Raw genomic sequence first — 24,001 nt, 5'->3', positions numbered from 1 at the left:
GCAGGGCATCCCGAAGGCTTTTGCTCGCTGTGCCTTCTCGCGTCTGGACACCTTTGCTAGCTCGCCTCGGGGGTGTTTTTTGGGGTTTTTACTGGTTTTTGGACTGCCCCCGCCTCGGGACAAGCGTGCGGGAGCGGGGTACAGCCGGGCCCCCCCGGCGCCTCCTCGCCCAAGTGAGCCTCGGACTGCTGCCCGAAGAACCGGCTCGCCCAGCACCTTTGCCACTTCTCCTCCTCCTCTTCCTCCTCCTCCCCCCGGCCCTCCCGTCCTCCTCCCTCGCCCGAGGACAGCGGGACTCCCTCCGATGCCGCTCGGCAGGCTCAGCGCTCGCAGCCAGCCTTGCCGGGGGCTCTCCTGATCTCCGTGGAGCTCCGCAGCGCTCGCCCCGGTGGTTTTGCTCCCCCCCATCCCTCCTCTCCACCCACCCCTTCCCCCTTTTCGCCTTGTCGGGTGTGTTTTTTGCCTGTTGGAAAAGTCCCCGCTGCCCAGGATGGGGGTCGGTGGGTGCTTGGCCCTGCCCTGGAGGTGCCTGGTCGTCCTCTGTCTCAGGCTGCTCTTCCTTGTGCCCGCAGGAGTGCCCGTGCGCAGCGGAGATGCCACCTTCCCCAAAGCCATGGACAACGTGACAGTGCGGCAAGGGGAGAGCGCCACGCTCAGGTAGGAGCAGCTGCACGGGGGCTTGGGGGGTCGGGGGTGCTGCTTGCGTGGTGACTTTGGGGTCGTGACTCAGTTTCCCCGCGGGGGATGCGCTGTGCCGGTTGGCGGTGTATGATGGTACCGGGCAGCGAGCTCAGAGATTGGAGTGCCGGGGGATTGGGTTTGGGCTCAGCCCTCCCAGTTGTGCTCGGGAAAGTTACTGGGGGATGAAAAATAAGGGACTGTGGTTCCCTTTTGGCGTCCTGCCCCGCAGCAGTGCGAGGCAGGGGCTCCATTGCTGCTGTCGGTGCCGTGGCTCGGGCGCTTGGGCTGCCTTCGGTGCAGATAAATCCTGCTCTGCTCCTGGGGTGTCTTCACCCGTGTCAGACCACCCCAGCCTGGGGAAAGGGGGAGTTGGTGACCCCCTGGTGTGCCTTTGTGCCTTTATCTCAGGTGCAGACCTGCTGGAATTGGGAAGTGCAGGACGGGGCAGGTTAATGCTCCGCTCCTTAAAAACCCCCGTGCTCCAGAGGCAGGGGCTGCTGCTCCCTGGCAGCATTCCCTCCCTGGGAAGGGGAGAAATGGGGGCTGGGCGTTGCACCAGGGTCCTGCCTCCTGCAGCAGCGATCCGAGGGGTCCAGGCGCTGCCGAGGAATCCGTAATTCAGCTCAGCATAATTTCTGGGACGTCTTATGCCCAGACACTCGTCCCTGTCCTCGCAGCAGATGGGCGCAGTCATCCCAGAGGATGTTTGATAGGGACATTAAAAATCAAAAGCCAGGTTTTAATTGCAGCGCTGGGAAGCGGCGCTTGCAACTCCAGCATGCTCGGGAGCGACTTTGCTCCTCAGGAGCTTTGCATAGGTGACACCAACATCTGCGGGGCCAGCTGGGCGTGTGCGGTGACACTGCACTCCTGCTTTGGGCCAGCCCGTGGAGAGGGGCCGAGCCAGTGCAGGAGAAAAAGCCCCGGGAGGAATTTCAGCAGGAATTTTCCTGCAGTTCAGTTGTTTGAAGCCAAATCTTGTGACCCCCTTCCCAGCTCCTCGGAGGGTGGGATTTGTGTTGTGGTCATTCCTCTGGGTTTGTCTTGTGTCATGGCACGACTGGGCAAAGAGGCTGGAAAAGGTGGTAGAGGATGGAGGATGGAGTGTCTTGCTTAGGAATTTGAGCTTGGCTTAAAAAAGTAAAATTTCTTTCCTGAATCACTGTGTTCTCCCAAGTACCAAGACAGGGCAGAAAAAAAAAGCCCTGGGAGGAATTTCAGCAGGAATTTTCCTTCAATTCAGTTGTTTGCAGCCAAATCTTGTGTCCCCTCTCCAGCCCCTGAGTGCTCCTGGGAGGGTGGGATTTGTGTTGTGGCCATTCCTCTGGGTTTGTCTTGTGCCATGGCACAGCTGGGAAAAGAGGCTGGAAAAGGTGGTAGAGGATGGAGGACGGAGTGTCTTGCTTAGGAATTTGAGCTTGGCTTAAAAAAGTAGCAGCTCCTTTTCTTTCCTGAATCGCTGTTTTCTCCCAGGTGCCAAAATTCCAACAGATCCTGCTGTCAAAGAGGGTTTGGGTTACTGGGGGTCTGGGCAGTGAAACACACGGGGTGGCAGCAGCTGGGTGGGTGCTCTGCAAACTTGTGAGAAGAGGCTCTTGTGGGGGCCTGCACAAGATCCCTGCATCAGGGATCTTGATCCACACCAGGATGGAGGTGCTCTGCCCTGGCACTGGGTGGCCGCTGGTGTTGGAGGAGAACAAAGGGAAGCTTGGGTGAGTCAGCAGGAGGGATTCTTCTATCAGGGAGGCTTCATGGGAAAGGGGACAAATCCTGGCTCTGGGGATGGAGGGAGGAGAGCAGTGTGCCATCATCCCAGTGTGCCTTCATCCCAGAGCTGCCATGGGTGCACCCCTGTAGAGCTGGGAGCCGCTCTGGTGGCAAGGGATGTCGTGTCCCTTGATAGGTGCCTTGCCAATACAGGTGTGCCCCAGGAGAGGGGCACGTGGGCTTTGGGATGTGCAGATTCCATTCCCAGTGTGCTGATGACATTCCTGCTGCCCTGCTTGGGGAGCAGGGATTGCTCTTGGAAATGAATGCCTTGCTGCCACCACCAGCTCAGTGCTCTGCTGTGGTGACAGAGACACGCAGGTGTGGCTTTGCCTGGGCATTTGGAGGTGTTTTCCTGCTGGTCTGAGGTGGGAGCAGCTGGCCCAGCAGGCAGTGGGACATTGCTGCATCCCCTGGTCAGTCCCTGTCGTGCTGCACCAGGAGGAGCAGAGCATGTGAAAACCAGAGGAAATCAAGGAAGCATGAATCTTCCTGCCTGCTCCCCTCCCAGCCCCGTGTGCCCATCGATCTGTTGTGGAGGAGTTAACTTGTGCAGAATAGCAATGCTGCTACAAAGGCTCTGGCAGACCCCAGCGATGCTCCTGGCCACCTCCTGCCCAGCCCTGCATGGGTGGCATTCAGAAAAGAAAGAAAAAATCAGGTCTAATCCAATCCCACTCATTTCCATGCAAGGTGGGAGGATGGGGAGCTGCAGCCAAGGATTTGGAAGGAGAGATGTTTCTAGAGGTCCCTTCTTGGTGTTTCACAGATGCCAAAAGCGAAGAGCAAGCTGAAAACTCAGCAGCAGAAGTTGCTCTTTCTCTGGAGCACTTGGAAATCCTGTCCCACCCTCTTCCCAAGGGAGAGGCTTTGGCTGTTGGAAATAGGTTGTTCTATTGGGGTGGCAGGTGCTGAGGGGCCTGAGCAGCAGTGCCCTGCCAAGAGGCTCTTTTCAGCTCTGTCACTCCAAGCAGAGTGAATTCAGTGCTGGGAAAAAAGCTGGATTGAAAGCTGCAAGGAGACTTCTCTGTTGTAAAGGCTTTGCTCTATACAGTCCACTGTGGGGAATCAGTTTAGGACCAGAGACATTGGGGGTGTTCAGATATTTCCTTCCATCTCGTGGTGTTTCTGCTGGAGGGTACAGGCATGTTGTGGGTACCAGCACTTTGGGTCACTGTATTAAATTTAAATCAAGCTTTAGGTGTTGGGTCAGAGCTGCTGCCTGGGATAGGAGGGGTAGGATTTACTCCTGGGTGCAGCAAAGCCTGTGGGAATAGTGAAAGGGTTTGAGGGTGTTGTGTCACAGTACTGTGTTTTTACTGATGGATGTGTTGGTCCTGCCTTTGGGGTTACCTTGAGGAATTGTGTGTAGGTGAAAGTCAGTTTTCTGTCCTTCTTTGTGTCCTTAAGCACAGATTGTGAGGATGAGGCTGATCTTCATCCCCTCCCACCATGTCCAGACAGCTCTGCCCTCACCAGCAGTGAGTGGCTCTTGCTGAGAGGACCCATCCTGAACTTCCATGCAGTGCTTGAACCGAGTCCAGGCATTGCTCAGACCTTTGGAGCAGCTCTCTGGGCACCAAAACAAATGGCTTGATTATGATTTCACTTTAATTGGCATCAGTCAGCGCTTTCCATGGCGAGGCTCTGACATTCCCATCAGCAGCACAGGCGCCTGCATGGTGTCCCCCCAAATCCATGGTGCTCCTCTCTCCATCTCCTCTGGTTTCCTTGGCAGGGTGATGCAATGCCTTCATTTGTTCCCCTCTTTGATTCCAGCACTAAAAGTCACATTTGAGTTAAACATGAGGCAAAGCTTTTTTTAACCCTGATGTTTCCTGTGGTTTCCACGCAGGCTTTGAAAAAGGCTGTGAGCTTTGCTACTGAGCTCTGTCATTCTTTACCTAAGCCTGTTTTGCAAATTTATTTGGCCCCTGTTGTGCTCTTGAAATAATTTTGGAGAAATGATGACTTGGCTGTGAAACAAAACAAAATCAAGCATGTTTGTTTGATGGGTGCAAACAGAAAGTGCTTGTTTGCTAAGCAGAAAAGACTATTTTTCAGAGATGGGTCTGTTTTCTGTGACTCTTTGCTGCCCCATCTTCCCCCCTTTATTCACAGGAATTTGCCTCGCTGTGTTTTTATTGTGTAATAGAAAAATGGGAATGATATCTGATGGGTAAATGTGGTGTATTCCAGCACCCAGGTCCGGGGGGAGCCTCCAAGTCTCCCCCAGTGCTTTTCCTGCCAGCGTTTGAGTGAGGGTGATTCTCGCTGAGGTTTTGGGCAGCTGCCTTTGTGGTTTGCCGTCAATGAGTGCAGAAATCCTGCAGAGGAGGAGGCCAGGGGAACCCATTCCAAGCTGTCTGTGCCTGGGAAAGCCTTGGCTGAGTCATGGGGGGTTCAGGGGGGCTCAAAGAGCAGTGCCCAGCACCGGGCTGGGCTCCGGGTGTGAGTAACAAAAGCCAGACAGGGAAGAGGATGATGATGAAAGGGGCCAGCCATGATTGCCAAACCTCCTCTGGTGGCTGCCCAGCTCTGTGTCCGTTTTGCTCCAGGCTCCCACTCCCACTCTGAGCTGCAATAACCCCACTGAGGCAGTGCTGCCTGTCCCACCAGCTGAGAACACCCCGAGTTAGGTGTTCCCATCTCCTGCCCTGCCCAGCCAGCTCCCCCCTTCCCTGCACAACCACCACATTCCTGATATCCAGATCAGTGCCCATCTGCCTCTGCAGGGCTCAGACTTGTGCAAAAGCCATCCATCCCATTCCCATGGTCTCCACGCCCAGTATCGGGTAGTTTTTGTCCTGCTGCAGTTGTTTATTTCAGAGACTCCTGATTGCTTGCCTAACTGCTTCCCAAGGCTGAAATGGGAGATATAGCTGGGGCTGGCAGAGGCCAAGGTGTCACACCTTTGCTTTTCTCAGTTCCTGAGCAGCAAAGGAATTCTGAGCACCTGGGATGGGCTGGGAGCAGCTTCCAACAGCCCTGTAGGTATGGAGTTAAGCTGTGCACTCATGTCTTAACCGAAGTTAATTCCACTAATTCTCCAATATCCACCACCTTTGTCGTTCTCCTTCAAACCTCTCCCCTTTTCACCTGAGGTTTAGGGAATCAATTCAGGGCTGTGGTGACCCCTCCTACATTAAGGTGAGGAAGGAGCAGAGCATGTTCTGCATCCCTCACAGTGCCACTTCACCTCTGTCTCTCTCCTCTTGCTGGATCTTCCTTTCTGGTCAGGGTTTTGTCCCCACATTCCTGGGAATGCCCCATGGGAGAGGCTGCAGGGGCCCCACGTGTGGGGTTTGTAGCTCACAAGCCGATCGCTCTGCTGGCGGTGGCACGTTTCTGAAAGAGGAGTTTATTACTAAAGTGACATGTCAGCAAATCTCTGCCACCTCTCTCCCATCTCCGAGATGGAATCAGCTTAAAGTGGTGAAAAAAAATTGTCATATGCATGGATTATTCTTTTTTTTTTTTTTTTTTTCCCTGAGTGCAATTTCCATCTGAGATGAGACAAGCTCCTGATTGCTGTGCTAGAGGAGGGTTTCCCTTTATAGCTTTCCTGGTAGAGCTGCTGCCTCTGGTTCACTGGAGCTGGGGTCTCCTAGGGGACAAATGGGCTTTTGTGGAGGTTTCATCTCCACCCTGGCTTAAGCATCCCACATCTGGAAAGGCTGAAGTCAAACAGGGATGGATGGAGAAGGGAGGCCAGAGCAGCCCCACAGTGGAGACATGCAGGGCTGGTGTTTGTAATGGTTAAGGCAGGCTTAGGAAATGGATTTTCAGTTGTCAGCCCTGCCCTGAGCTCCTGGTGTGACGTTGGGTGCCCTCCCAGGCCCTATAAATGTCTTGATTCGTGCACAGCAATTGCAACGCTTCCTTTCTCTGCTCCATGAGTCATCTGCTTGCGTTGCAGTCTCTTTGTGGCAGGATTCATCCCTCTGCAAGGAAAATGCTAAAAGTGTCCTACTGGAGGGCACCAGAGGTGTCCACCCATGTCCTGCCCTTGCTTGGGGTTTGAAGAGGGGACTGGGAGCTTTTTTTGGTTGGCCATGGCAGGGAATTGTCATGGTGTGTGGCTGTACTGCAGAGCTGCTGGCAGGGTGGATGGTTAGGTGGGGGCTGAAGTAAAATCAGGGGTATTGGGAGGGGACTGGGTGATGTATTTACTTGGGGTTTGAAGAGAGGACTGGGAGATTTATTTCCTTGGAAGGGAACTGTCATGTTGGGAGTACATGGTGTGTGGCTGGGGCACTGCAGAGCTGCTGGCAGGGTGGATGCTTAGGTGGGAGTTGAAGTAAAATCAGGGATATTGGGACCCGAGGAATCAATGCCTCTGTGGGGCTGCTCACATCCCCCAAGTCTGCTCTGAAGCTGCCTCACCAGAACCATGAGCTGATGTAAGCCTTGGAACTGAGCACTTATGGGTGCCAGTCCAAGGGATGGCACCTGGCCTCACCTCTAGCCTTTGGCTGTCCTGGTGTGCTGTCCCAGTGCCACCCTGGCAGGGCCCTTTGGACCACGCTGCTGCTGGCACTGCAGTCCTGAACTGGCAGCTCCACGTGTGTGTTAACAGAGGTGGGCTGGGGATGTAGGTCATCTTCAGCTTGCCCGAGTATTTGTCACTTCTGTTGGCTTCACTGGAGTTACTCCAATCTGTGCCGTAGGAAAAATTCTCCTCTTGATCAGACAGAGTTGTTTTCTTCCCCCCAGACCTGCCAAAACCTGCCACTTTGAGCTCAGACACCCTTATTTTCCTTCAGAGGAAAAAAATCAGGAAGGAACTAATCTACGACCACATCAGTGGGAGCCTGGGCTAATAGAAATTGTAATGAGAATCCAGAGCCAAACAAACAGGCAAATGGGGAAAATGCAATCCCACTGATGCGACAGAGAGATTTATGCCAGCAAAGGGGCTGATCCAGTGCTCATTAATGTCACCACGAGTCTTTATCCCAACTGTAATGGACTGGGGATCAGGTTGGAAGACAGCATTTCAGTCCTGCTCCAGTATGCAGACTGTGAAGGGGTTGTGTGTGGAATAGCAATGTGGAATTCCTTCTCCTCGGGGTTTGCTCGTTGTTGCATGCGGCACCTTTGCAAAGCAAGTGGGAAATACCTTCTGCTCCCCTTGGGTTTAGTTCTCAGAGGTGCAAGGCTGTGAAGGAGCCAAGTCTGAGGCTCAGGCTTGGCTGTCTGGTTGCTGCAGCGTCTGCTGAACCGCCAACAGCATCTCCATCATGAGGATATTAAAAATGCTGGTTTAAATAAGGATTCTTCAGCTGTCAGGGAGTGGTGTTGGCTGTCACCGCCACAGTCACGCTGGGAAGCATCCTTAGTTTATGTGCAAAGTGAGGAGGCAGATGGGTGGGTAAGGGAAATCTGCAGGCAAACTTGACTTTGCAGCTGGATTCTTCCCTGGAAAAATCAGGGAGAGAATTGGGACAAGTCTGGAGAGCTGAGCCTGGTCTGAAGGTGGGGACACCTTTGGGAATGGTGCTGAATAGGAAAGGACACCAAGGGTCAAACAGGAGAGGAGTGAGTCCAGCTCTGCATGTCAATGAGGACAGAGTAAATAAGGGATAAAACCACCTTCCAACATGAGCAGCTGGTGAAATATCACAGGATTTTTTTCCCAGAGATGGGAGATTTTGACCGGCTCTGTGCCTGCAACCATAAATGGCTCTGACACCTGTGTCTGTTTTATCAGACACATGCAGAGCCCCGGCCATGATCCAAACATTCATTACTTGGGATTTTTGAGTCTCTTTTTCCCTTTTTTTGTCATGGTGGGATCATTATTTTCGCAGCTTCACATCCTCAGTTCAGCAAAAGCAGCGTGTTTTTCAGCCTCATGGTTTTTACTCATCTCTAATAAGAAGAATGAGAGGAAGCTGTTGAGAAAAGCAAATTCTCAAAGGTATGAAAGGAGAGCAGGGCAGCTCCAGGCTCAAAGACACTGCCAAATCTCAAGATACTTTGGACCTACAGATAGGCACAGCAGTAATATTTGAAGGCACATTTGGGTTCTTATCCTTCAGTCCTCCAAATTCAGTCAATTATATGTGTAGGGCTTTATTCCTTAAATAACCTTAAAACCCATAAAGATAACATTTAATTATCTTGCATCCCTTTTCCTTTCTCACAGTCCAGTAGAAAGCTCTTGATGAGCTCAAAGGAAAGGTGACTGAGGTGAAAATTCAAGGAAGTATTTTCCAAGTCCCTTTTCTTCCATTACTATTCAGCAGGAGCTGGGAGTCTACTTTCATTCAAAAATTTCAGGCTTTTATCATTTTTTAAATAAGAAAATACTTTTTCTTTTTTAATTCAAACCCAGATATTTTTATTACACAATCCATTTCTTTCTTGCATACCTTGACTGGAAAGGATTTGACTTAGAATTGCCTTGTTGGGGAGAGGGCAGGTTTGGGTTTGCTTGGAAAAATAGTATTTCTTTCCTTTTATCTGAGTTTGTGAGTTCAGTGAAGTATCTTCTCAAATGTTACAGGAAGTTCTCTGATGAAGCTAAAACAAGATTTGGTTTAAAAGTGTTTTATAGGAAGTAGCAAGATTCTGATTTCATTCAGCCTCAGAAGGGAAGGATTTCTGGACATGCACAGTTTCCCTTTAGCTGAAAGTAAATCTTTCCCTCACCTCAAAACTGCTTTACATCTTGGGTTGATTTTTCCATCAAACTTCATCCCTGCCATTGCTCACTACTATGTGAAAGAGCTGCTTTGTTTTGAATCAGACAAAGCTTATTTTGAGTGATGTTTTCCAAGGCCAAATTTCCAGCTGGCCAAGGCACATCAGGACCCTGTTTGCTCTGCAAACTTCCACGGTGTGGGAGTCAGGGCAGGATGTGGCAGCGTTGGGAGGGAGCAGTTTGGAGGTTCCTCATGGTGTGTGTGTGCAGGTGATGTGATTGAGTCCTCTGCAAACACGAGGAGCCAAAGGTACCTTGTTGGCCTTGACCAGTGGAAATAAAGAGTCTCTTCCCTCTCTTGCATTCTGTGGCAGGGCAGGGTGTGGGGATCAGTCTCCTCTCATGAGTAATGAGTGATAGCACAAGAGGAAACAACCTTAAATTGCACCAGAGGAGGTTTAGTTTGGATATTAGGGGATATTTCTGTACCAAAAGGGCTGTCAAGCACTGGAATGAGGAATGTCTTCTCATCCTTGGAGGGAATTAAAAGCCACATGCATGTGGCACTTGGGGACATGGGTGAGTGGTGGCCTGGGGGAATGGTTGGAGTTGATGGTCTTAAAGGTCTTTTCCAGCCTGAGCAATTCTGCGGTCAGAAAGTCAAAATCCCATTTTTGGGTTGTTGTTGCTTTGTCACGGAGATGGTTGGTCAGGGGAGATGCTTTCACTGTGCATGTCAGCTGGGCTCCTAAATTTCTCCTGTTGTCCTTGTCTCCTGGAGGATGGCAGCTGCAATTTCCTTGCTGGTTCCAAGCCAGCAGCTTGCAGACTGTTGACATTGCTCAGCAGACACGGGGCCTTCACCTCAGCCACCTCTGTGAGTCTGAAAACAACACAGACGTTTTTGGCCATCTAGAGATGCTCCTGGTGACCTCCATCCATTCAAGTGGCACTGCCTGAAATAAACTGAAGGGATCATAGGGCTATCAACATCCTCTTGATCTTTCTAGAAAAGGCTGCAGGCTTGGTGGCCCTGCATTGTTAGGAGGAACTTCACCCACCTTGGTGGCTCTGACCTGTTGGGATCTCTGCTGGTCAGAGTGACCTTGAGAAAAGACTGAAAGTCTCTTTTTCTATCCTGGTGCTCGAAGAAGGAGTCAGGGCTCTTCATTTCTCGGTCTCAAGGTTGTTTATTGTTTCTTATCTATAAAAAATTTTCTCCTGCCCTGCCAAGATCAGCTCAGCAACACAGTTCCAGGCACTCTGCCTGCCCCTGGGGCAGTGTTATGTCTTTATACTAAAAACTACATGTACAATGTTTACAATTACTTTCCAATACCTATCACCTATATTAGACAGTGAGCTTCTACTCTAAACCAATCTGTAAGTGCCACCATCACAGCAGGAGATGGAGGCCAAGAAGGAGAAAGGCTGGACACACCCAGTTCCCTCCATCTTGCCTTCTGAACCCCCACACCAAAAACTGCAAAATCTACTTTTCTACCTCGTGATAACTTTACTAATATTCTACTTAAACTGTTGTGGCTTGCTGGTCTTCATCTAAGGTTGGTAACTTGTTCCATGGGTCATAATCAAAACCACAGGGGCATTTTGGGCTCTGTGCCAGGGTCTCTGAGCCCCCTGGCAGGGGTCTTGGCTGCTCAGGACAGTCAGAGGGATGTGCTGGGTCCTGACACTGGCCCTCTGGGGTGGGTGGGAGTTTCAGGATGATCCCCCTACTGGTTTGGTGGCAAGGGGAGGACAGAAGGTGCAGTGACACCCTGAGCAAAGGGCTGTGCCACCCACGATGGAAGGGAAGCTGCTCCATTCAAGTGGCACTGTCTGAAATGATCTGAAGGGATCATAGGCTTATCAACATTCTCTTGATCTTTCTAGAAAAGGTGCAGTCTTGATGGCCCTGCATTATTAGGAGGAACTTCACGCACCTTGGTGGTTCTGACCCTCTGGGGTGGGTGGGAGTTGCAGGATGGTCCCCCTGCAGGTTTGGTGGCAAGGGGAGGACAGAAGGTGCAGTGACACCCTGAGCAAAGGGCTGTGCCACCCACGCTGCCAGGGGAGGCTGCTGAGAGGCACCGTGGGGCTGCAGAATGAGCACGCCGGGGACGTGTCAGCTCTTCCTCCTCTCAGCTTCCCTGTGCGGCGCCAACTGTCAGTAATTTAACGAACGTTTTGTAAATAAATGTGGCATTCGGACAGCTGTCACCGTGCCTGTTATAAACACTCCCTTTGTCACAAAAAGCTGGCAGCACTGCTCCGTTTCCCCTGCAAAGGCAGCCACCACTGCCAGTTAGCTCCCGAATCCAGGGCTGTCAAGGAATCGCATGCCGGGCGGTGGCTGGGACACCATGGCTTTGCACAGGGAGCCTGGGAGGCTCTACCAGGGCCTGGGGAGAAGGCAGATTTTGCATCTCAGAAATAAATAAATGGCCTGAGCAGCGAGCAAGAAAACCCATCTGAAAGTGGTCATAGGGCTGGTCCAGCTGCAGTGCTGGTGGTGGCATTTGGTTCTGCTGCCATCTCATCCTGGCTCTGTGGGAAGCTCTGATGGGATCAGAGGAGGAGCTCAGCCAGACCCAGGATCTGATTTGGCACCAGCATTGTGAATGCTTTGCACTTTGGGTAACCAGGTCTTGTGAAAGGTGTCCCTGCCTATGGCAGGGAGTTGGATTGAGATGAGCTTTAAGGTTGCTTCCATTACCCAAACCATTTTGGAATTCTGTGAAAGTGGGATACTCACTCACCAGGATTTGCTTTTGGTAAATTTGGAGTCTCTGGGACTGGCTGGATTTGAGTGGTGGGATTAACCCTTGGAGATCTGTGTTCTGTCCATCAGTTTTTCTCAGCACACTTTTCTTATCAGGAGTAGATCCTACACCTTCATGCAGGCAGGATGCTTCTCCTACTATTGAATAGGACTGGCAAACATTGTCCAGAAAAGTTGTGGCTGCCCCAGCCCTGGAAGTGTCCAAGGCCAGCTTGGAGCAACCTGGGATAGTAAAGGTCTCTCTGCCCATGGCAGGAGGTAGAACAAGATGATCTTTAAGGTCCATCCACCCCAAACCACATTGGGATTCTATGAACCTGGAGAAAGGTTGCTGTTAGGTTTCTCCTTGCTGGGAATTTTTGATTCTGTGCTGTTTTTCTCATCTTTCTGGGTCCTGCAGCTCCAAACATCCTTTTCCTGGATTTTTTGTCCAGGTGCAGGGTGGTTTAACTTCCAGCTGTCAGCACCTAAGGCCTGGCCGTGCTGCAGCACTGGGTGATGCAGACAGTACAGAAATCAGCACATGACATCTCTCTCCCTCTAAGCTGCTGTAAAATTAGCTTCATCTCAAGTGGCAGAAAATGATCATATCCTCGCTTGAGGGCGATGAAGAATATTCCTGAGTCACTGCTAGTGATGAAACAGGCAGAAAATCCAGAGTGATACACAGCTGCCCACTCAGTTCTAATCGCTGAGGCCATTTGCTGCTGCAGAGCCTTAAGACACAGCTTCCTCCTCCTCTCCCTCCCTTTCATCCATCACTCCCCATAGAGGCCAGGGCTGCAGATCCCAGCAGGAGCAGAGCAATTTCCCGTCCCACCAGCGAGGCTGCAGGCTGTGAGCAGCGTGTCCTCCTTCCCTGCTCCCCCGAGACAAGAGGAGGGGGTCAAAGCTTCCCTCTCTTAAAGAAATCAGAGGAAAATTATGGAGCCTATCCTCCTCATGTCTCCTCCTTCCACACTGTGATCCTGCAGTCTGGGAAAAACTCTACTCTGAGCTCAGCCTCCTCTCCACAAATTTTCCCTGCTGTCTCTGAAGCAGCTGCTGTGCCCACGAGGATATTTCCTTTTTGTCTTTCTCCTGCATCAGCTTTAGTTCAAAGCCATCTCCCCGGATTTTTATGTCTTGGATAAAGCCACCCTCTTCCCTACAACTGCCAGCTCAGTGCTTGGGAAGCTCTTGCCAAAATTGCTGGCGACTAAGGCCAAAAAAGCCCTTCAAAACAGGGATGATCAGAAGCAAAGTGCTGTAATCCTTCTTTTCCTTGCATATGCTTCCTGGCAGGGTGGTAAGGGATAGGACTCCTTAAAGGATGCTTCCTGCAATCCCTGCCCTGCCAACTTCCCCCAGTTTCAGATGGAAGCCCCCCACACTCCAGGAGCAGGTTGGAGGTTCTGAATTGCCTCCTCCCTCTGGTTTTCAGTATTTGTCCCTTAACCTGGTTTTCAGATGTCCTCTATCCTGCAGGTTTGCAGGATATGCTATGCACACAGAGCTCTCCTGGTGTCAGACTCCTAGAAGGATGCTTCCTGGAAACCCTGCCACAATTTCAGATGGAAGCCCCCCATACTGCAGGAGCAGGTTGGAGGTTCTGAATTACCTCCTCCTTCTGCTTTTCCATGTGGCTCTATCACCTGTTTCAGCAGCATTTAGAGGGAAAACCGAAACAATCCTCCAGTTCATGCAAGTGTTTGAATGAACACTCTGTTCTCCAGTCAGGGCTTGTCAGTATTTATCCCTTAACCTGGTTTTCAGATGTTCTCTATCCTGCAGATTTGCAGGATATGCTATTCACACAGAGCTCTCCTGGTGTCAGACTTCTGCTAGGATCGCTTCGCCGCTCCCGCCAGCCTGCCACGGGAATTAAACAGTGCTGGCAGCAGAACAGGGAAAAATGTGTCAGAGCAGGGCTTCTGCCAGTGTCAAATAAAAATATTGCACCAGCTCATTCCCCCCCAGAAACTGCTGCACCAGCATGAGATTCCCACACTGCTCGACCAAATCTGGGCAGTTTTTTGTGAAAAAATCCTGCTCCCTTCCATAGTCCCAGAATGCTCTGCAGGCTGGGCAGTTATTTGTCAGCACAAGCAGGTGCAGAGCTGCAGGACATGGGCTGAGCATCTCGCTTTGCTGGTTATTCCAGCACACAGCCGCTTCATCCTCCCGTCAGGCAGCACCAGCAGGTTAATTTCCTGTTTTCCTCATATCTTTCCTCAAAAAACACGGTCTGGGTGGTGTGTTTTGGGTCAGGTTCAGCAGGAAAGCAGGAAAGCAGTGTCAAAATGAGTATAGGGCTGGGAATTTAGGGGTTGAGTGGTATAACAAAGCACCCCCTGAGCACAATTCGTTCTGCACGTGTCAGCCATCGGCACACACAGAGACCAAATTTGTGTCTGTTTATCATGGGATCATAGAAATGCTCAGGCTGAAGGGATCTTAAAGATAATCTAGTGCCAACCCCCAATATGTAAAAAAAAAAATCTATATTTATATGCAAAAAAATAGATTTTTTTTAAAAGGCAAACATGTATTTATATTTACATACCCTGTGAACAAAGGTACAATTGGGGAGGAGTAATTCATGCAGATACCTGGTGAGAGAGGCAGTACTGAGGGATAAAGCCAGGGGAGATAGAGCAGATGGCAAGCCTGGATGCCACAGCTATGCCCTGAAAACTGTTTCTGTGCAAAAGCAGCACTGGGGGCTCCTTTCAGGAGAGGTGAGGGGACAAGCCTGTTGGTAAATGCTCCAATCTTTTCTCCTGGTGCTGCCAACTGCTGCTTGTTTCCCCTGCTGCGGGTCTGAAACCACCCCGCTAACCTCTGGCAAAATAAGGGGATAACAAGGATGGAAGGCTGACTTTGTTTGTGGCATTCAGTTATTTATTTTTTCCCCAGCTTGGAAAGGAAGAAATAAAGTTGGATTTCAAGTGGGGTTGTTGTAGTAATGGAGGAAAATGAGATCTGCTCGTCAGCTGCCTTCTCCTTCCTCGTGTCCCCATAAATAACCCTCCTCACTCAGAGTCAACTCAGCTCCTACACGAGGGACAGAGATGGCTTTGGGCTCCTATTTATTTTAGTGGCTGCAGGGTTCCTTCCCTTCTCTTTCCTGCCTGCAATTCCCCTCCTCAGAGCCCCCTCCTTCCCAGGGCTGCTGTCAGGTAAAGCAGTTTCCCTTGCCTGATGGAACAGAGGGGAATGGCTTCCCACTGTGAGAGGGCACGGTTAGGTGGGATATTGGGATGAGATTCCCAATCCCTGTGAGGTGCTGAGGCCCTGACATGGGTTGCCCAGAGAAGCTGTGACTGCCCCGTCCCTGGAAGTGTTCCAAGCTAGGTTGGATGGGGCTTGGAATAACTTGGGATAGTAGAAGGTGACCCTGGCTGGGGGATGGGACTGGATGGCCTTTAAACTTGCAACCCATACCACTCTGTGATCCCATGATTCCAAGGATTTTTGGCTAGGTTTGACATGCAGTTTAGCCCTGCTGTCTGTAGCTCATCTGCCTTAAAGTCATTCACACCTTCTTTGTGGATGCATGGAAGACAGGTCTCCAGGTGTCCCTTTTCCCCTTCACCATTCCTGCTGGCTTTTGTGAATCAGCTGCCTGGTTTTGGTCAGGTTTTACAGGGAGGTTACATTCCTACAACTCCCATGAAAACAGTAAAGCTTTGAGGGACCTCATTATTCCTCTGAAGTAATGACAGAACGAGCTCAACTCTTGTATGAGACACCCGAGAATCCGCGTGGGTGCTGGTTACGTGCAAAACTCAAGGGAAGAGGGAGCTCCAGCCTGAGCTTGCATCATTTAAGGTTTAAAATGTGTAGAAAAACACCCTTCTTCCATGCAATGTGTAGAACTGCTCATTAAATGCAGCAAGGAGCGCAGGTGGGGAGGGGTTGAGCGCTCCAGATTGTGCGTAAGGAAAACTGCAGAGCTGATGTTGTGTTGGTGGGGAGAAGCTGCCAGTCCTGGTGTCAAGGAGAAGAGACAAAAGCTCAGGGCTTTGTGCTTAATTCTCTTGCTCTCAAATGGGGGATGCTGCACTGAGCTCGGCTGAATGGGAAGGCTACAACAGCTGGTGGCTGTGGCATTGCTGGAACGGGCTGGCTCACCCTTCCCTCCACTTAGAAAAAAAAAAAAAAGGCAAAAAAAGGCATAAGAGCACTGACAAAAAAAAATATAATAAAGCTGGTAACTCGCTTTCCAGAAGTTCCTAATGCTGCAAGAGGCAAAGCACTGGAGATAAAAGAAATATAAAAGCGAGGGAAAGAGGAGAAAAAATGCATTTATGAGCTCTCAAACTAACAGCATGCAACTCTCATATTATTTTTCCTCCTTAGCCTTTGAAACAGAACAACGGCCTGGAGCCTTCTCGGCAGATGGACAATGTGCGTGCCTTAACCACTTAACAGCCATTAGCCTAATTTCACGTACTGGAGCCAAATTAAATAATAAGTAAGAGGCTATGAAAAGCTGGTTTGGAGGCTGCGTTACTGCCTTTCACTTGATAACCTTCTCATAAACAGATGCTCTCTCTCTACCCTATTAACCTTGTCTGAGAGCAGGGTGGGGGCTTTGGTGAGGCAAACAAGCCAGACCTTGGTGGGGAGGGGGCAGATGAGCTGGAGGGGCCAGATGTGGGGGCCCTGCCTGTTTTGGAGGCTCCTCTCGTTTTTGTCCCCGATGCCCTGGCCCTGGAGAGGGCCCTGAGCAAAGAGCCCGTTCTGCGGTTGCGCCCGGGTCACTGGGACGTGCCAAATGATTCATCTTGATCAGCGAGTCCATCTGTACCTGCTGGGCGAGGCTGCACCACCCGGAGCTGATTTTGTGGACAAATCTGCTTTACTTGGAGGAGAGGGGAGATGGGGCTGATAGACACGAAAGGGGAGGAGGCCACGAGGCTCAGTGCCTAATCCCTCCCTGGTTTTGCCTGGTTTTGGCTCGGGGGTGCTGCTGCCTCCTCCATCCTCTCTGTGCCACCAGCTCGCCCTTTCCAATGAAGTCATTTTGCTGCTCTTTGCCTCTTTCCCCCCTGCACTGAAATAGAAACAAAAGTACTTGCCTAAGCTCTGGGACTTTGGGAATATTAGTTTGCAAAATGCTTTTGACGCTGCTCTAGTGCTGGGAGGGCGAGGCATGTGCAGGTGTGTGCAGAAAAGGTGTTCTGCATTTCTTCCTGGCTCTAAAGGTTTGGGAGTGGCTGCCCTATTTCCTCACCATCCCTCCACTAACTCCTGCTCTGTGCTTTGCGCCTCAACTTTGGACCTTTAGAAGTTTTCAGGGGATTATAGATGACCGTGCAGCTATTTTTGGTGAAAGCTTTTATTTATTAAAAAGCCATCTTCCCTCATTAAGAAGATACATTGATGGGAAATAGATGAGCAGCTCTATTACTGGCGTCTGGCGTGCCGGGCCAGCCCGGGGCCGCTGAGATCGTTTTGTGCCCTCCCTTGATGCAAGAAATGTCTTGAATGGAGCCAAGAAAAATTTGGTGCAGGAACCACCTAAAATTTGCTGCATCAGTCATCCCCTCACCCTGCCTGCAGCATCCAAGGGCTCTGGATAGATGTGGGAAGGTTTGGTGCAAGATTTCCTTGGTGCCGAAAGCAACTTGAGTTTGCTTCCGTGTTGGTTTTCCTCCTTTGTCTGAGTTGTCACACAGGCTCTGATTTCATATGCAAAATCCATCCTCTGACTGGCACGGAGGCCGATAAAGCCGGGGTTCTTTTAAGTTTACTTCATTTTAATCCAAGTAGGAGTCAATGATTTGCTGCCTGTGGTGAGGACGTTTGGAAAGGCTTTGTGCTGAGTGGATTCTCTGAGGTTCAGATGAGGATGAATCTCATTTTCCTGTGGCCTTTCCCTCCGTGGGGCACTCGCAGCGTCCCTCTCCCGTACCTGGCTGCCTATCTGCACCAGGCTTGCAGGTACTTAATGTCTTTGAGCCATCTGTTCCTCTGTCAAATTTAGTTAAAATTGGCCAAAGGCTTCACGAATTATTGGGGAAGATTGCTAGACAGAGGTGTGCAGGTGAAAAGCACGATTGAATAAGCTCATCCCAGTAGGACTCAAGGCTAAAAATGTATGAGGGTATGTTATTTGGAGACAAGGCAGTTTGGAAAATGGGATCCATATCCAACTTTTCCCCAGCATGAGAGATATTAGATTTGAGTCTATTTTTTGGTGCTGTAGGAAGCTCCTCAGTGGAGATGGACTTTGCCTTAGGTGGGATGTCATGCTCCAGCTTTTATTTCTGGTAACACATGGTTTCCTCTCCAAAATGAGCCCCATCCATGCTTTTCCAAAGCTCTGATCCTTACCCCAAGATGCTGCAGCTGTTTACTGAACAACCCCTCCACCAAGGGCTTGGAGGGCTCTCTCAGCCTGAGTGAGACATGAACTGCGGGAAAGCAGTGTGCTCCTGTCAGAGACTGCTTCATTCGTGTCTTAAACCAGGATGCTTTGATTCTGTCATGGATGTTGTGATTCTGTGTTCCCAGTAAGATTCATCCAGAAATTTTGGCATTCAGAAATTGGGTACCGGATCCAAGCAGGTCTTGGGAGGAGAGAGGGACCAGCCTATCTCCCCAGAGTTCTCTCTCTTGTTGACTACAGGAGGACATGGGCTAAGGGGGAAGAGAGAAAAAGCAAAGGAGCTGACAAAAATTCTGCCAAAATCTTGATCCGTGAGCATTTCTATAGGAGCTCAGAAAAGGAGGGGCAGTCTGGGATACCTGCTCCTGTAACTGCAGGTGTCTGAGATGATGGATGCCTGTGTCTGAGCGTGTTTGTCCAGTCCCCCTTTGCAGTCACTGGGGAGCAATGGGCATTTTTAGGGTGCAATTCATCCCAGTCTAAAATAGCTTGGGCAGATTGTGTCCTAGCAGTGCCTCTTTCTCTCCATTTGCTATGAAACGGGGTCCAAATGGCTGAACTTGACTGGTGAGGTGATAAAACCCAACCCCAGCCTTTAGAGGAAGTCACAGGAACAGAATAGAAAATATCTAATATTGATCAGGTGTATTAGAGCCTCATGAGGGTGTTGAGCAGCAGGAAAACACCTGGTACTGCACTAAGCAGAAATAGGGGAAGAAATGGCTTTTTTGGTGAGCTGTTGGATCCTGAGTCCATTTAAATCTCATCCCTGAAACTTCCAGGAGACTCAGCTAAGCAATTCTGCATGTGGCTTGTCATTAGGTGCCTCACCCAGCAACCTGCAAGTTCATTAGTATTCTTTTTAGTGCTAACAAAATGTCTGAGCTGCATCTTTTCTGCATGAGAGGCTGAAACAGAGGCAGTAAAGGGAAAAATCCAACTCCAGCTCTATGGAGACCACCCAGAGCGGGTCCCTTCTGCCAGCAAAGCGCTGCTCATGTCAGTGTGGCAAAACCACAGGAGTGCAATAAAAAACTCAACCCCAAAAGTTGTTGGGAAGAGAATTTCAGCTTTATAATTACATCTGCAGTGGGGTCTCTGCCAACGTGGCAGTTTGAGCTGAGGATCTTCCCACCCTATTGCAGCTGTTGCTGCAGAAATCCACGGGAGTGAACATCTGCAGGTAAAGAGCAGTGTGGAGGATCAGGTTATGGATGGTCCTCTTTCTCCTGCCTCTGTGGGAACCCACAGGGCTGCTTGGCTCTGCTTCCCAAGCTGGAAAACGTGGATCCAAGCTCTGTTTGTGGGCGAGGAGAAGGCAAAGCAGCACGAGGGCCGTGGCTGTGCCCTGCCTGCCTAAGAGGCTTCATTGATTTTTCTTTTCTTCAATGGAAACAGAACTGACATCCATTAACCAGCCTCCCGGCCTCTCCCGAGCCAGCCATGGAGGCAGCTAAGCCTTTATTGCTATTTTTTTTTTTCCTTTTTCTCTTAGGCTTGTGGGTTTCTCTCCTACTGCTCCTTGCTAATGCTCAGCAGCTCTGGCTGCAGCCTGGGGGATGCAGAGGGGTTGGAGAAATACAAGGTGAAAATGCAGCTCCCCTAATCTGACTTATCCCCAGTGTGTTTTGGGAGAGCCTCCCATGTATTTAACCAGCTTAAACACCCACAGAGAGCTCTGTGAAATTTCCAGGGGGGAGATGGATGGGAGAAATCATCTCCTCTGGATTTATTTGGCAGCTCAGATGCTTTTTGCTCCCAGCCAGGTTGTGAATAGCGGGGTGCAGTGTGGACTCTTGGGGTGTTACCAGGCTCTGGAAAATGGGATTCTCTTCCTCCAAAGGGTCTAAAGGGTTTCATTCCTCTGCTTGGAATGAAATGGGGTCCAAATGGCAGAACTTGGCTGGTGAGGTGATAAATCCCAACCCCAGCATTTAGAGGAAGTCACAGGATCAGAATAGAAAATATCTAACATTGATCAGGTGTATTAGAGCCTCATGAGGGTGTTGAACAGCAGTTAAATAGAGGCTGGAGGTGAGAGCTGAGGGGCTTGAGGTAGCAAGAGCCAGGGTCTCACTGCAGAGGTGGGATGCTGGTGGCTTCATCATCTGCATCCTTCCCATCTTCTGGGGATTGTCCCAAATCCCTGTGCAGTTGTTCAGGGGAAAAGATGTTTTCCTCTCTCAGAACCTGTGGATGGTGTAGAGAGCAAAAGCCATGTATGGATGAAAATAGAGCTTTTAATTTCAAGTTTTGCAAAGCAACTAATATATATTTAGCATTGTGTCTGTCTGTATGATATAGATTTATGAGCCTTATGTATATTTTATTCATACACATTTGATCTTAGACAATTAACGTCTCCTGAGTTCTCAGCAGAATTTTTTTCCTTGGTATTTTCCTTATTTACTTCTTTTCCCTCTTACTTTGGGTGGGTTTGTTCCTCATCACTGTCACTGTGCAGCTCTCCAATAACTATGTTTTGTATTCAGTTGCAGAGTTTTCTTTGGGGGGTTGGTTTTTAATATACAGTTTATGAAGGAGCCTGATTTTTGGGAGCCATCTATGTTTACAGCAGAATATTTCTGCAGAGAAAGGGAAGATCTCAGAAAAACAAAGGAACGAGGGGGGAAAAGAGATTATTGGGTCTTTTTGGCCAGTGAACACTGCAGAAATACCTTTGACATTTTCCCAGACTGATTAGACAGGTCTCGAGCTGACTCAGGTACTCGGTTTCCAAATGTCTCTGCCTGGACCAGACCTCAGCTGTGGATTTAATGGCAAACCTCTCATTACTATCCTGGCTGTGCTGTACCATTCCCTGCTGGAAAAACAGCCTAGGCTCTGGATTTTAATGAAGGAGTTGTTAATGCTGTGGTAGACAGAAAGCTTCCACCTTTATTAGGGAAAGACAGGAGCTTCTTCCCTCCCCATCTCCATGTGCCTGGAAAACACTCACAGTACCCATGCACATCGATCCCATTCCAATCCTAGATACTGGTGAACTTAATGAATTCCATCATAAACAGGATCCAGTCAAGGATGTGCTGTCCTTGGCTTTCTGGGTGGTTTTTTGGTGTTCATCTCACCAGCTGCTCCAGAGACTTGGTGGGACATGAGGTTCTGTGGAAGCACTGGGAGGGAATATCCTGAGCAGGAAAAAAATCACATGCTGGAAATGGAAGCACTGGGAGCTGTAGGCTTCGTGCTTGATTGCCTTTCTGATTGGTACTATAGAAAAAAAATGCATTAGAGAAAGAATGTTTGATTTCAAGAGTGCTTGGGTGCCGACATCATCTCTGTTTGTTTTCCTTCCTTTAGCAGAAACCTTGTAAAATTTTTATGAAGCATTAATGGAACAGAGATTTCTTTTCCTCAAGCAAATTTCCTGAGGTGAAGGTACTGCCCCCAAGACCAGCCCAGTTCTGCGCTCCTTAGAAATGCAGGACAAGGAGTGCTTTGGGGTAGTTCCCAGAGCATCCCTGATGTACTTCCCACCTAGGATCAGGAAGGGAAGGAAGGGTCCATCCTCATCCTGGTGTGTGTGGTGATGTGGTTGCTGGTCCTGGAAGGACAAGCTGTTGGGAAGGATGAGGAGGAGGTGCAGGATGTGTTGAAAAAGTGAAGGGATGCAAACGTGGATCTTCAGGTCAGCATCATAAACTAACCCTGAACTTGAGATTCACCTCTGCATTCACCTCTCAGTTTGTGGGGAAGGACATTTGAAGGGTAGTGAACATCAAGGGGAGAAAAAGCAAAATATAACATCCCAGCCATCCTCTCCTGGTATCCCTTCAGGGTGCTAGGAATGTGCCTGCAGGAAATAAACTGGTCAGAAGTGATGGATAAGAGGATTCTTCCATTTCTTTTTTTTTTTTTTTTAATTTTGTTTATATCTTCTGTGTTGAAGGCCGTCATCTTCCTTTGGAAGAGAAAGGCTAAGCTGGGATCAGGGCAAAAATTCAGAGGTTGTGGTTTCTCTGTCCAGCTCTGCCAGGGATTTCCAGCAGGACTGGTGGTAGAGATCTCATTTTACAACAGTGCCTCAAGCCATATCCCTTCAAGAGTTAGCTGGGTAAGGAGAGCAAACAAGCCCTGGCAGCAGCCCTGCAGAAAAGCATGGAAAATATCCAGCTCTGAGGAGCTTAATGGGAAGTTATTAGCTGGAATATCCTCCTTATTGTGGAGGCCGGGCTGCCTTATCATCCTGACAGCCCCGAGTAATTGATGTCCCTTCAGAAGGAAGGTGAGCAGAGGATTTGTGGCTCGGTGGGAGCTTTTGCTCTGCTTGACCTTCCCGTTGGCTGAGGATTGTAGCGCTGCTGGTGCAGCTCTGGGAGCTGGGCATGGGGCACTGGCCAGGTCTGTGAGGCACGGGGAGCTCGGGATAGCAGAGAGTGAACTGAGGGCAAACGAGGACACCGATGGCTCCTGGTGGACATTTGGTCCCGTGTGGAAGCCTGGGCTCAAGTCCCATGGCAGAGCAGGGAACATCCTGGCATGGGGAGTGGTTGCTCAGATTTGGAGGGGAGGGGTTATCCCTGGAGTTTGCCTAATTTGCTAAAAGATGGAGCTCAGAGCCCTGGGAAATTCAGAGCCCAGGCACAGATGAGTCTCATGATTACGGGTTAAAGGATATTTGCAGTTGCCGTCATAAACCTGCATCATCCCTGCGATGCTGGGAACACCTGGACAGGGCTGGCAGGGGCAGCTCCACCTGCAGCGTGGGACTTGTGCTCAAAGAAAGTTTCACAAGTTATTACAGAAATGGTCAAGACTTGTGTCAATGGTTCTGGAAGGGCTTTCACATCCTCAGGGTTTGTTTTGACAGGAATGAGAAATAAATCAGAAGCTTCAAATGTTAACTCTTTCTGTTCTCGTCCCCATATGGCTCTTTGTTAAACTAGCCCATCTCATCCATTTTTTTCTGTGCTTTCTTCAAATATGCAGTAGCAATCAAGGCAATTAACTATAATTGCAGAGAGACTACCTTGTGAAGGCGGGCCGCAGAAATAGGCAGGTAATTACAAGGAGTTATAAATGGATGGTTATTTACATCAGGAGTGATGCATAGGGATTTAGCTATTGGAAGTGGCAATTGGTGATTGAGGCACAGGGCAGTAGTCTGGGGTCATTTGTCCCAGATCTTGCTGTGCCCTGGCACCTGTCTGGTGTTGATCCTCTCCCTGTGCAACCCAGGGACTGCATGCCCACCACCTCAGGATCATCAGCAAGTTGTCAGGGTCTTTAAGAGAGCTCTGCTGTCTTCAAATGAAATGAAAAGATTATTTAATTAGGCACATGTCTGAAGACATGTGGACTTTGAGGGTGAGCTGTTAGATCTGGTTTCTGAGCGATGCCTTGCTGGCCTCTGAGCTCCTCAGCAGCTCAGGGTGGGCTGATGGTGAGCAGCTACAGCAGCACCCAGAGCTGCCCCATTGCAGAGCTGCCTGTGCCTTACTCCTCCTTGCATTTGTAGAGCTTCCTTCCTCTTATGGGATGAAAAATTTCCTTTTAGGTGTTCTTTCCCTTGGAGAATTCATGGGGCAGAAAGACCTGGCTCACCTCCCCATGCTCCTTGTGCTTTAGGGACATAACCTGGCTGCTACAAAGGCCAGCCACGTCTGTGTAGCTCATGCTGTGCTTTTGTAGGGCTGACAGGAACCTCGTGTCACCCTGCTGCCACTCCTCTCTGGAGGAGCACTTTGTAGGCATCATGCTCTACGCTGAAATGATTTTT

At 49.9% G+C, this 24,001-nt stretch overlaps 1 protein-coding gene across 9 annotated transcripts in view; it reads left to right on the top strand.

Moving 5' to 3' along the window:
• LOC102061060 (protein CEPU-1) overlaps positions 1–24,001 on the top strand; it is a 399,822-nt gene that overhangs the window by 249,601 nt on the left and 126,220 nt on the right. For 6 of the 9 annotated variants that reach the window (XM_074527878.1, XM_074527883.1, XM_074527879.1 and 3 more), the window contains exon 2: positions 573–657. In XM_074527878.1, the coding sequence (XP_074383979.1) occupies positions 573–657 (85 nt within the window). Of the gene's footprint in view, positions 1–34; positions 658–24,001 lie in introns of those variants that run through there. The other 3 variants (XM_074527880.1, XM_014271034.2, XM_074527885.1) reach the window with 2 other exon arrangements.

This window comes from Zonotrichia albicollis, chromosome 27 (genome assembly GCF_047830755.1).
Source record: "Zonotrichia albicollis isolate bZonAlb1 chromosome 27, bZonAlb1.hap1, whole genome shotgun sequence".
NCBI lineage: Eukaryota > Metazoa > Chordata > Aves > Passeriformes > Passerellidae > Zonotrichia > Zonotrichia albicollis.
The sequence above is the reverse complement of the archived record's forward strand: the minus strand, read 5'-3'. Positions and strand labels throughout refer to the sequence as shown.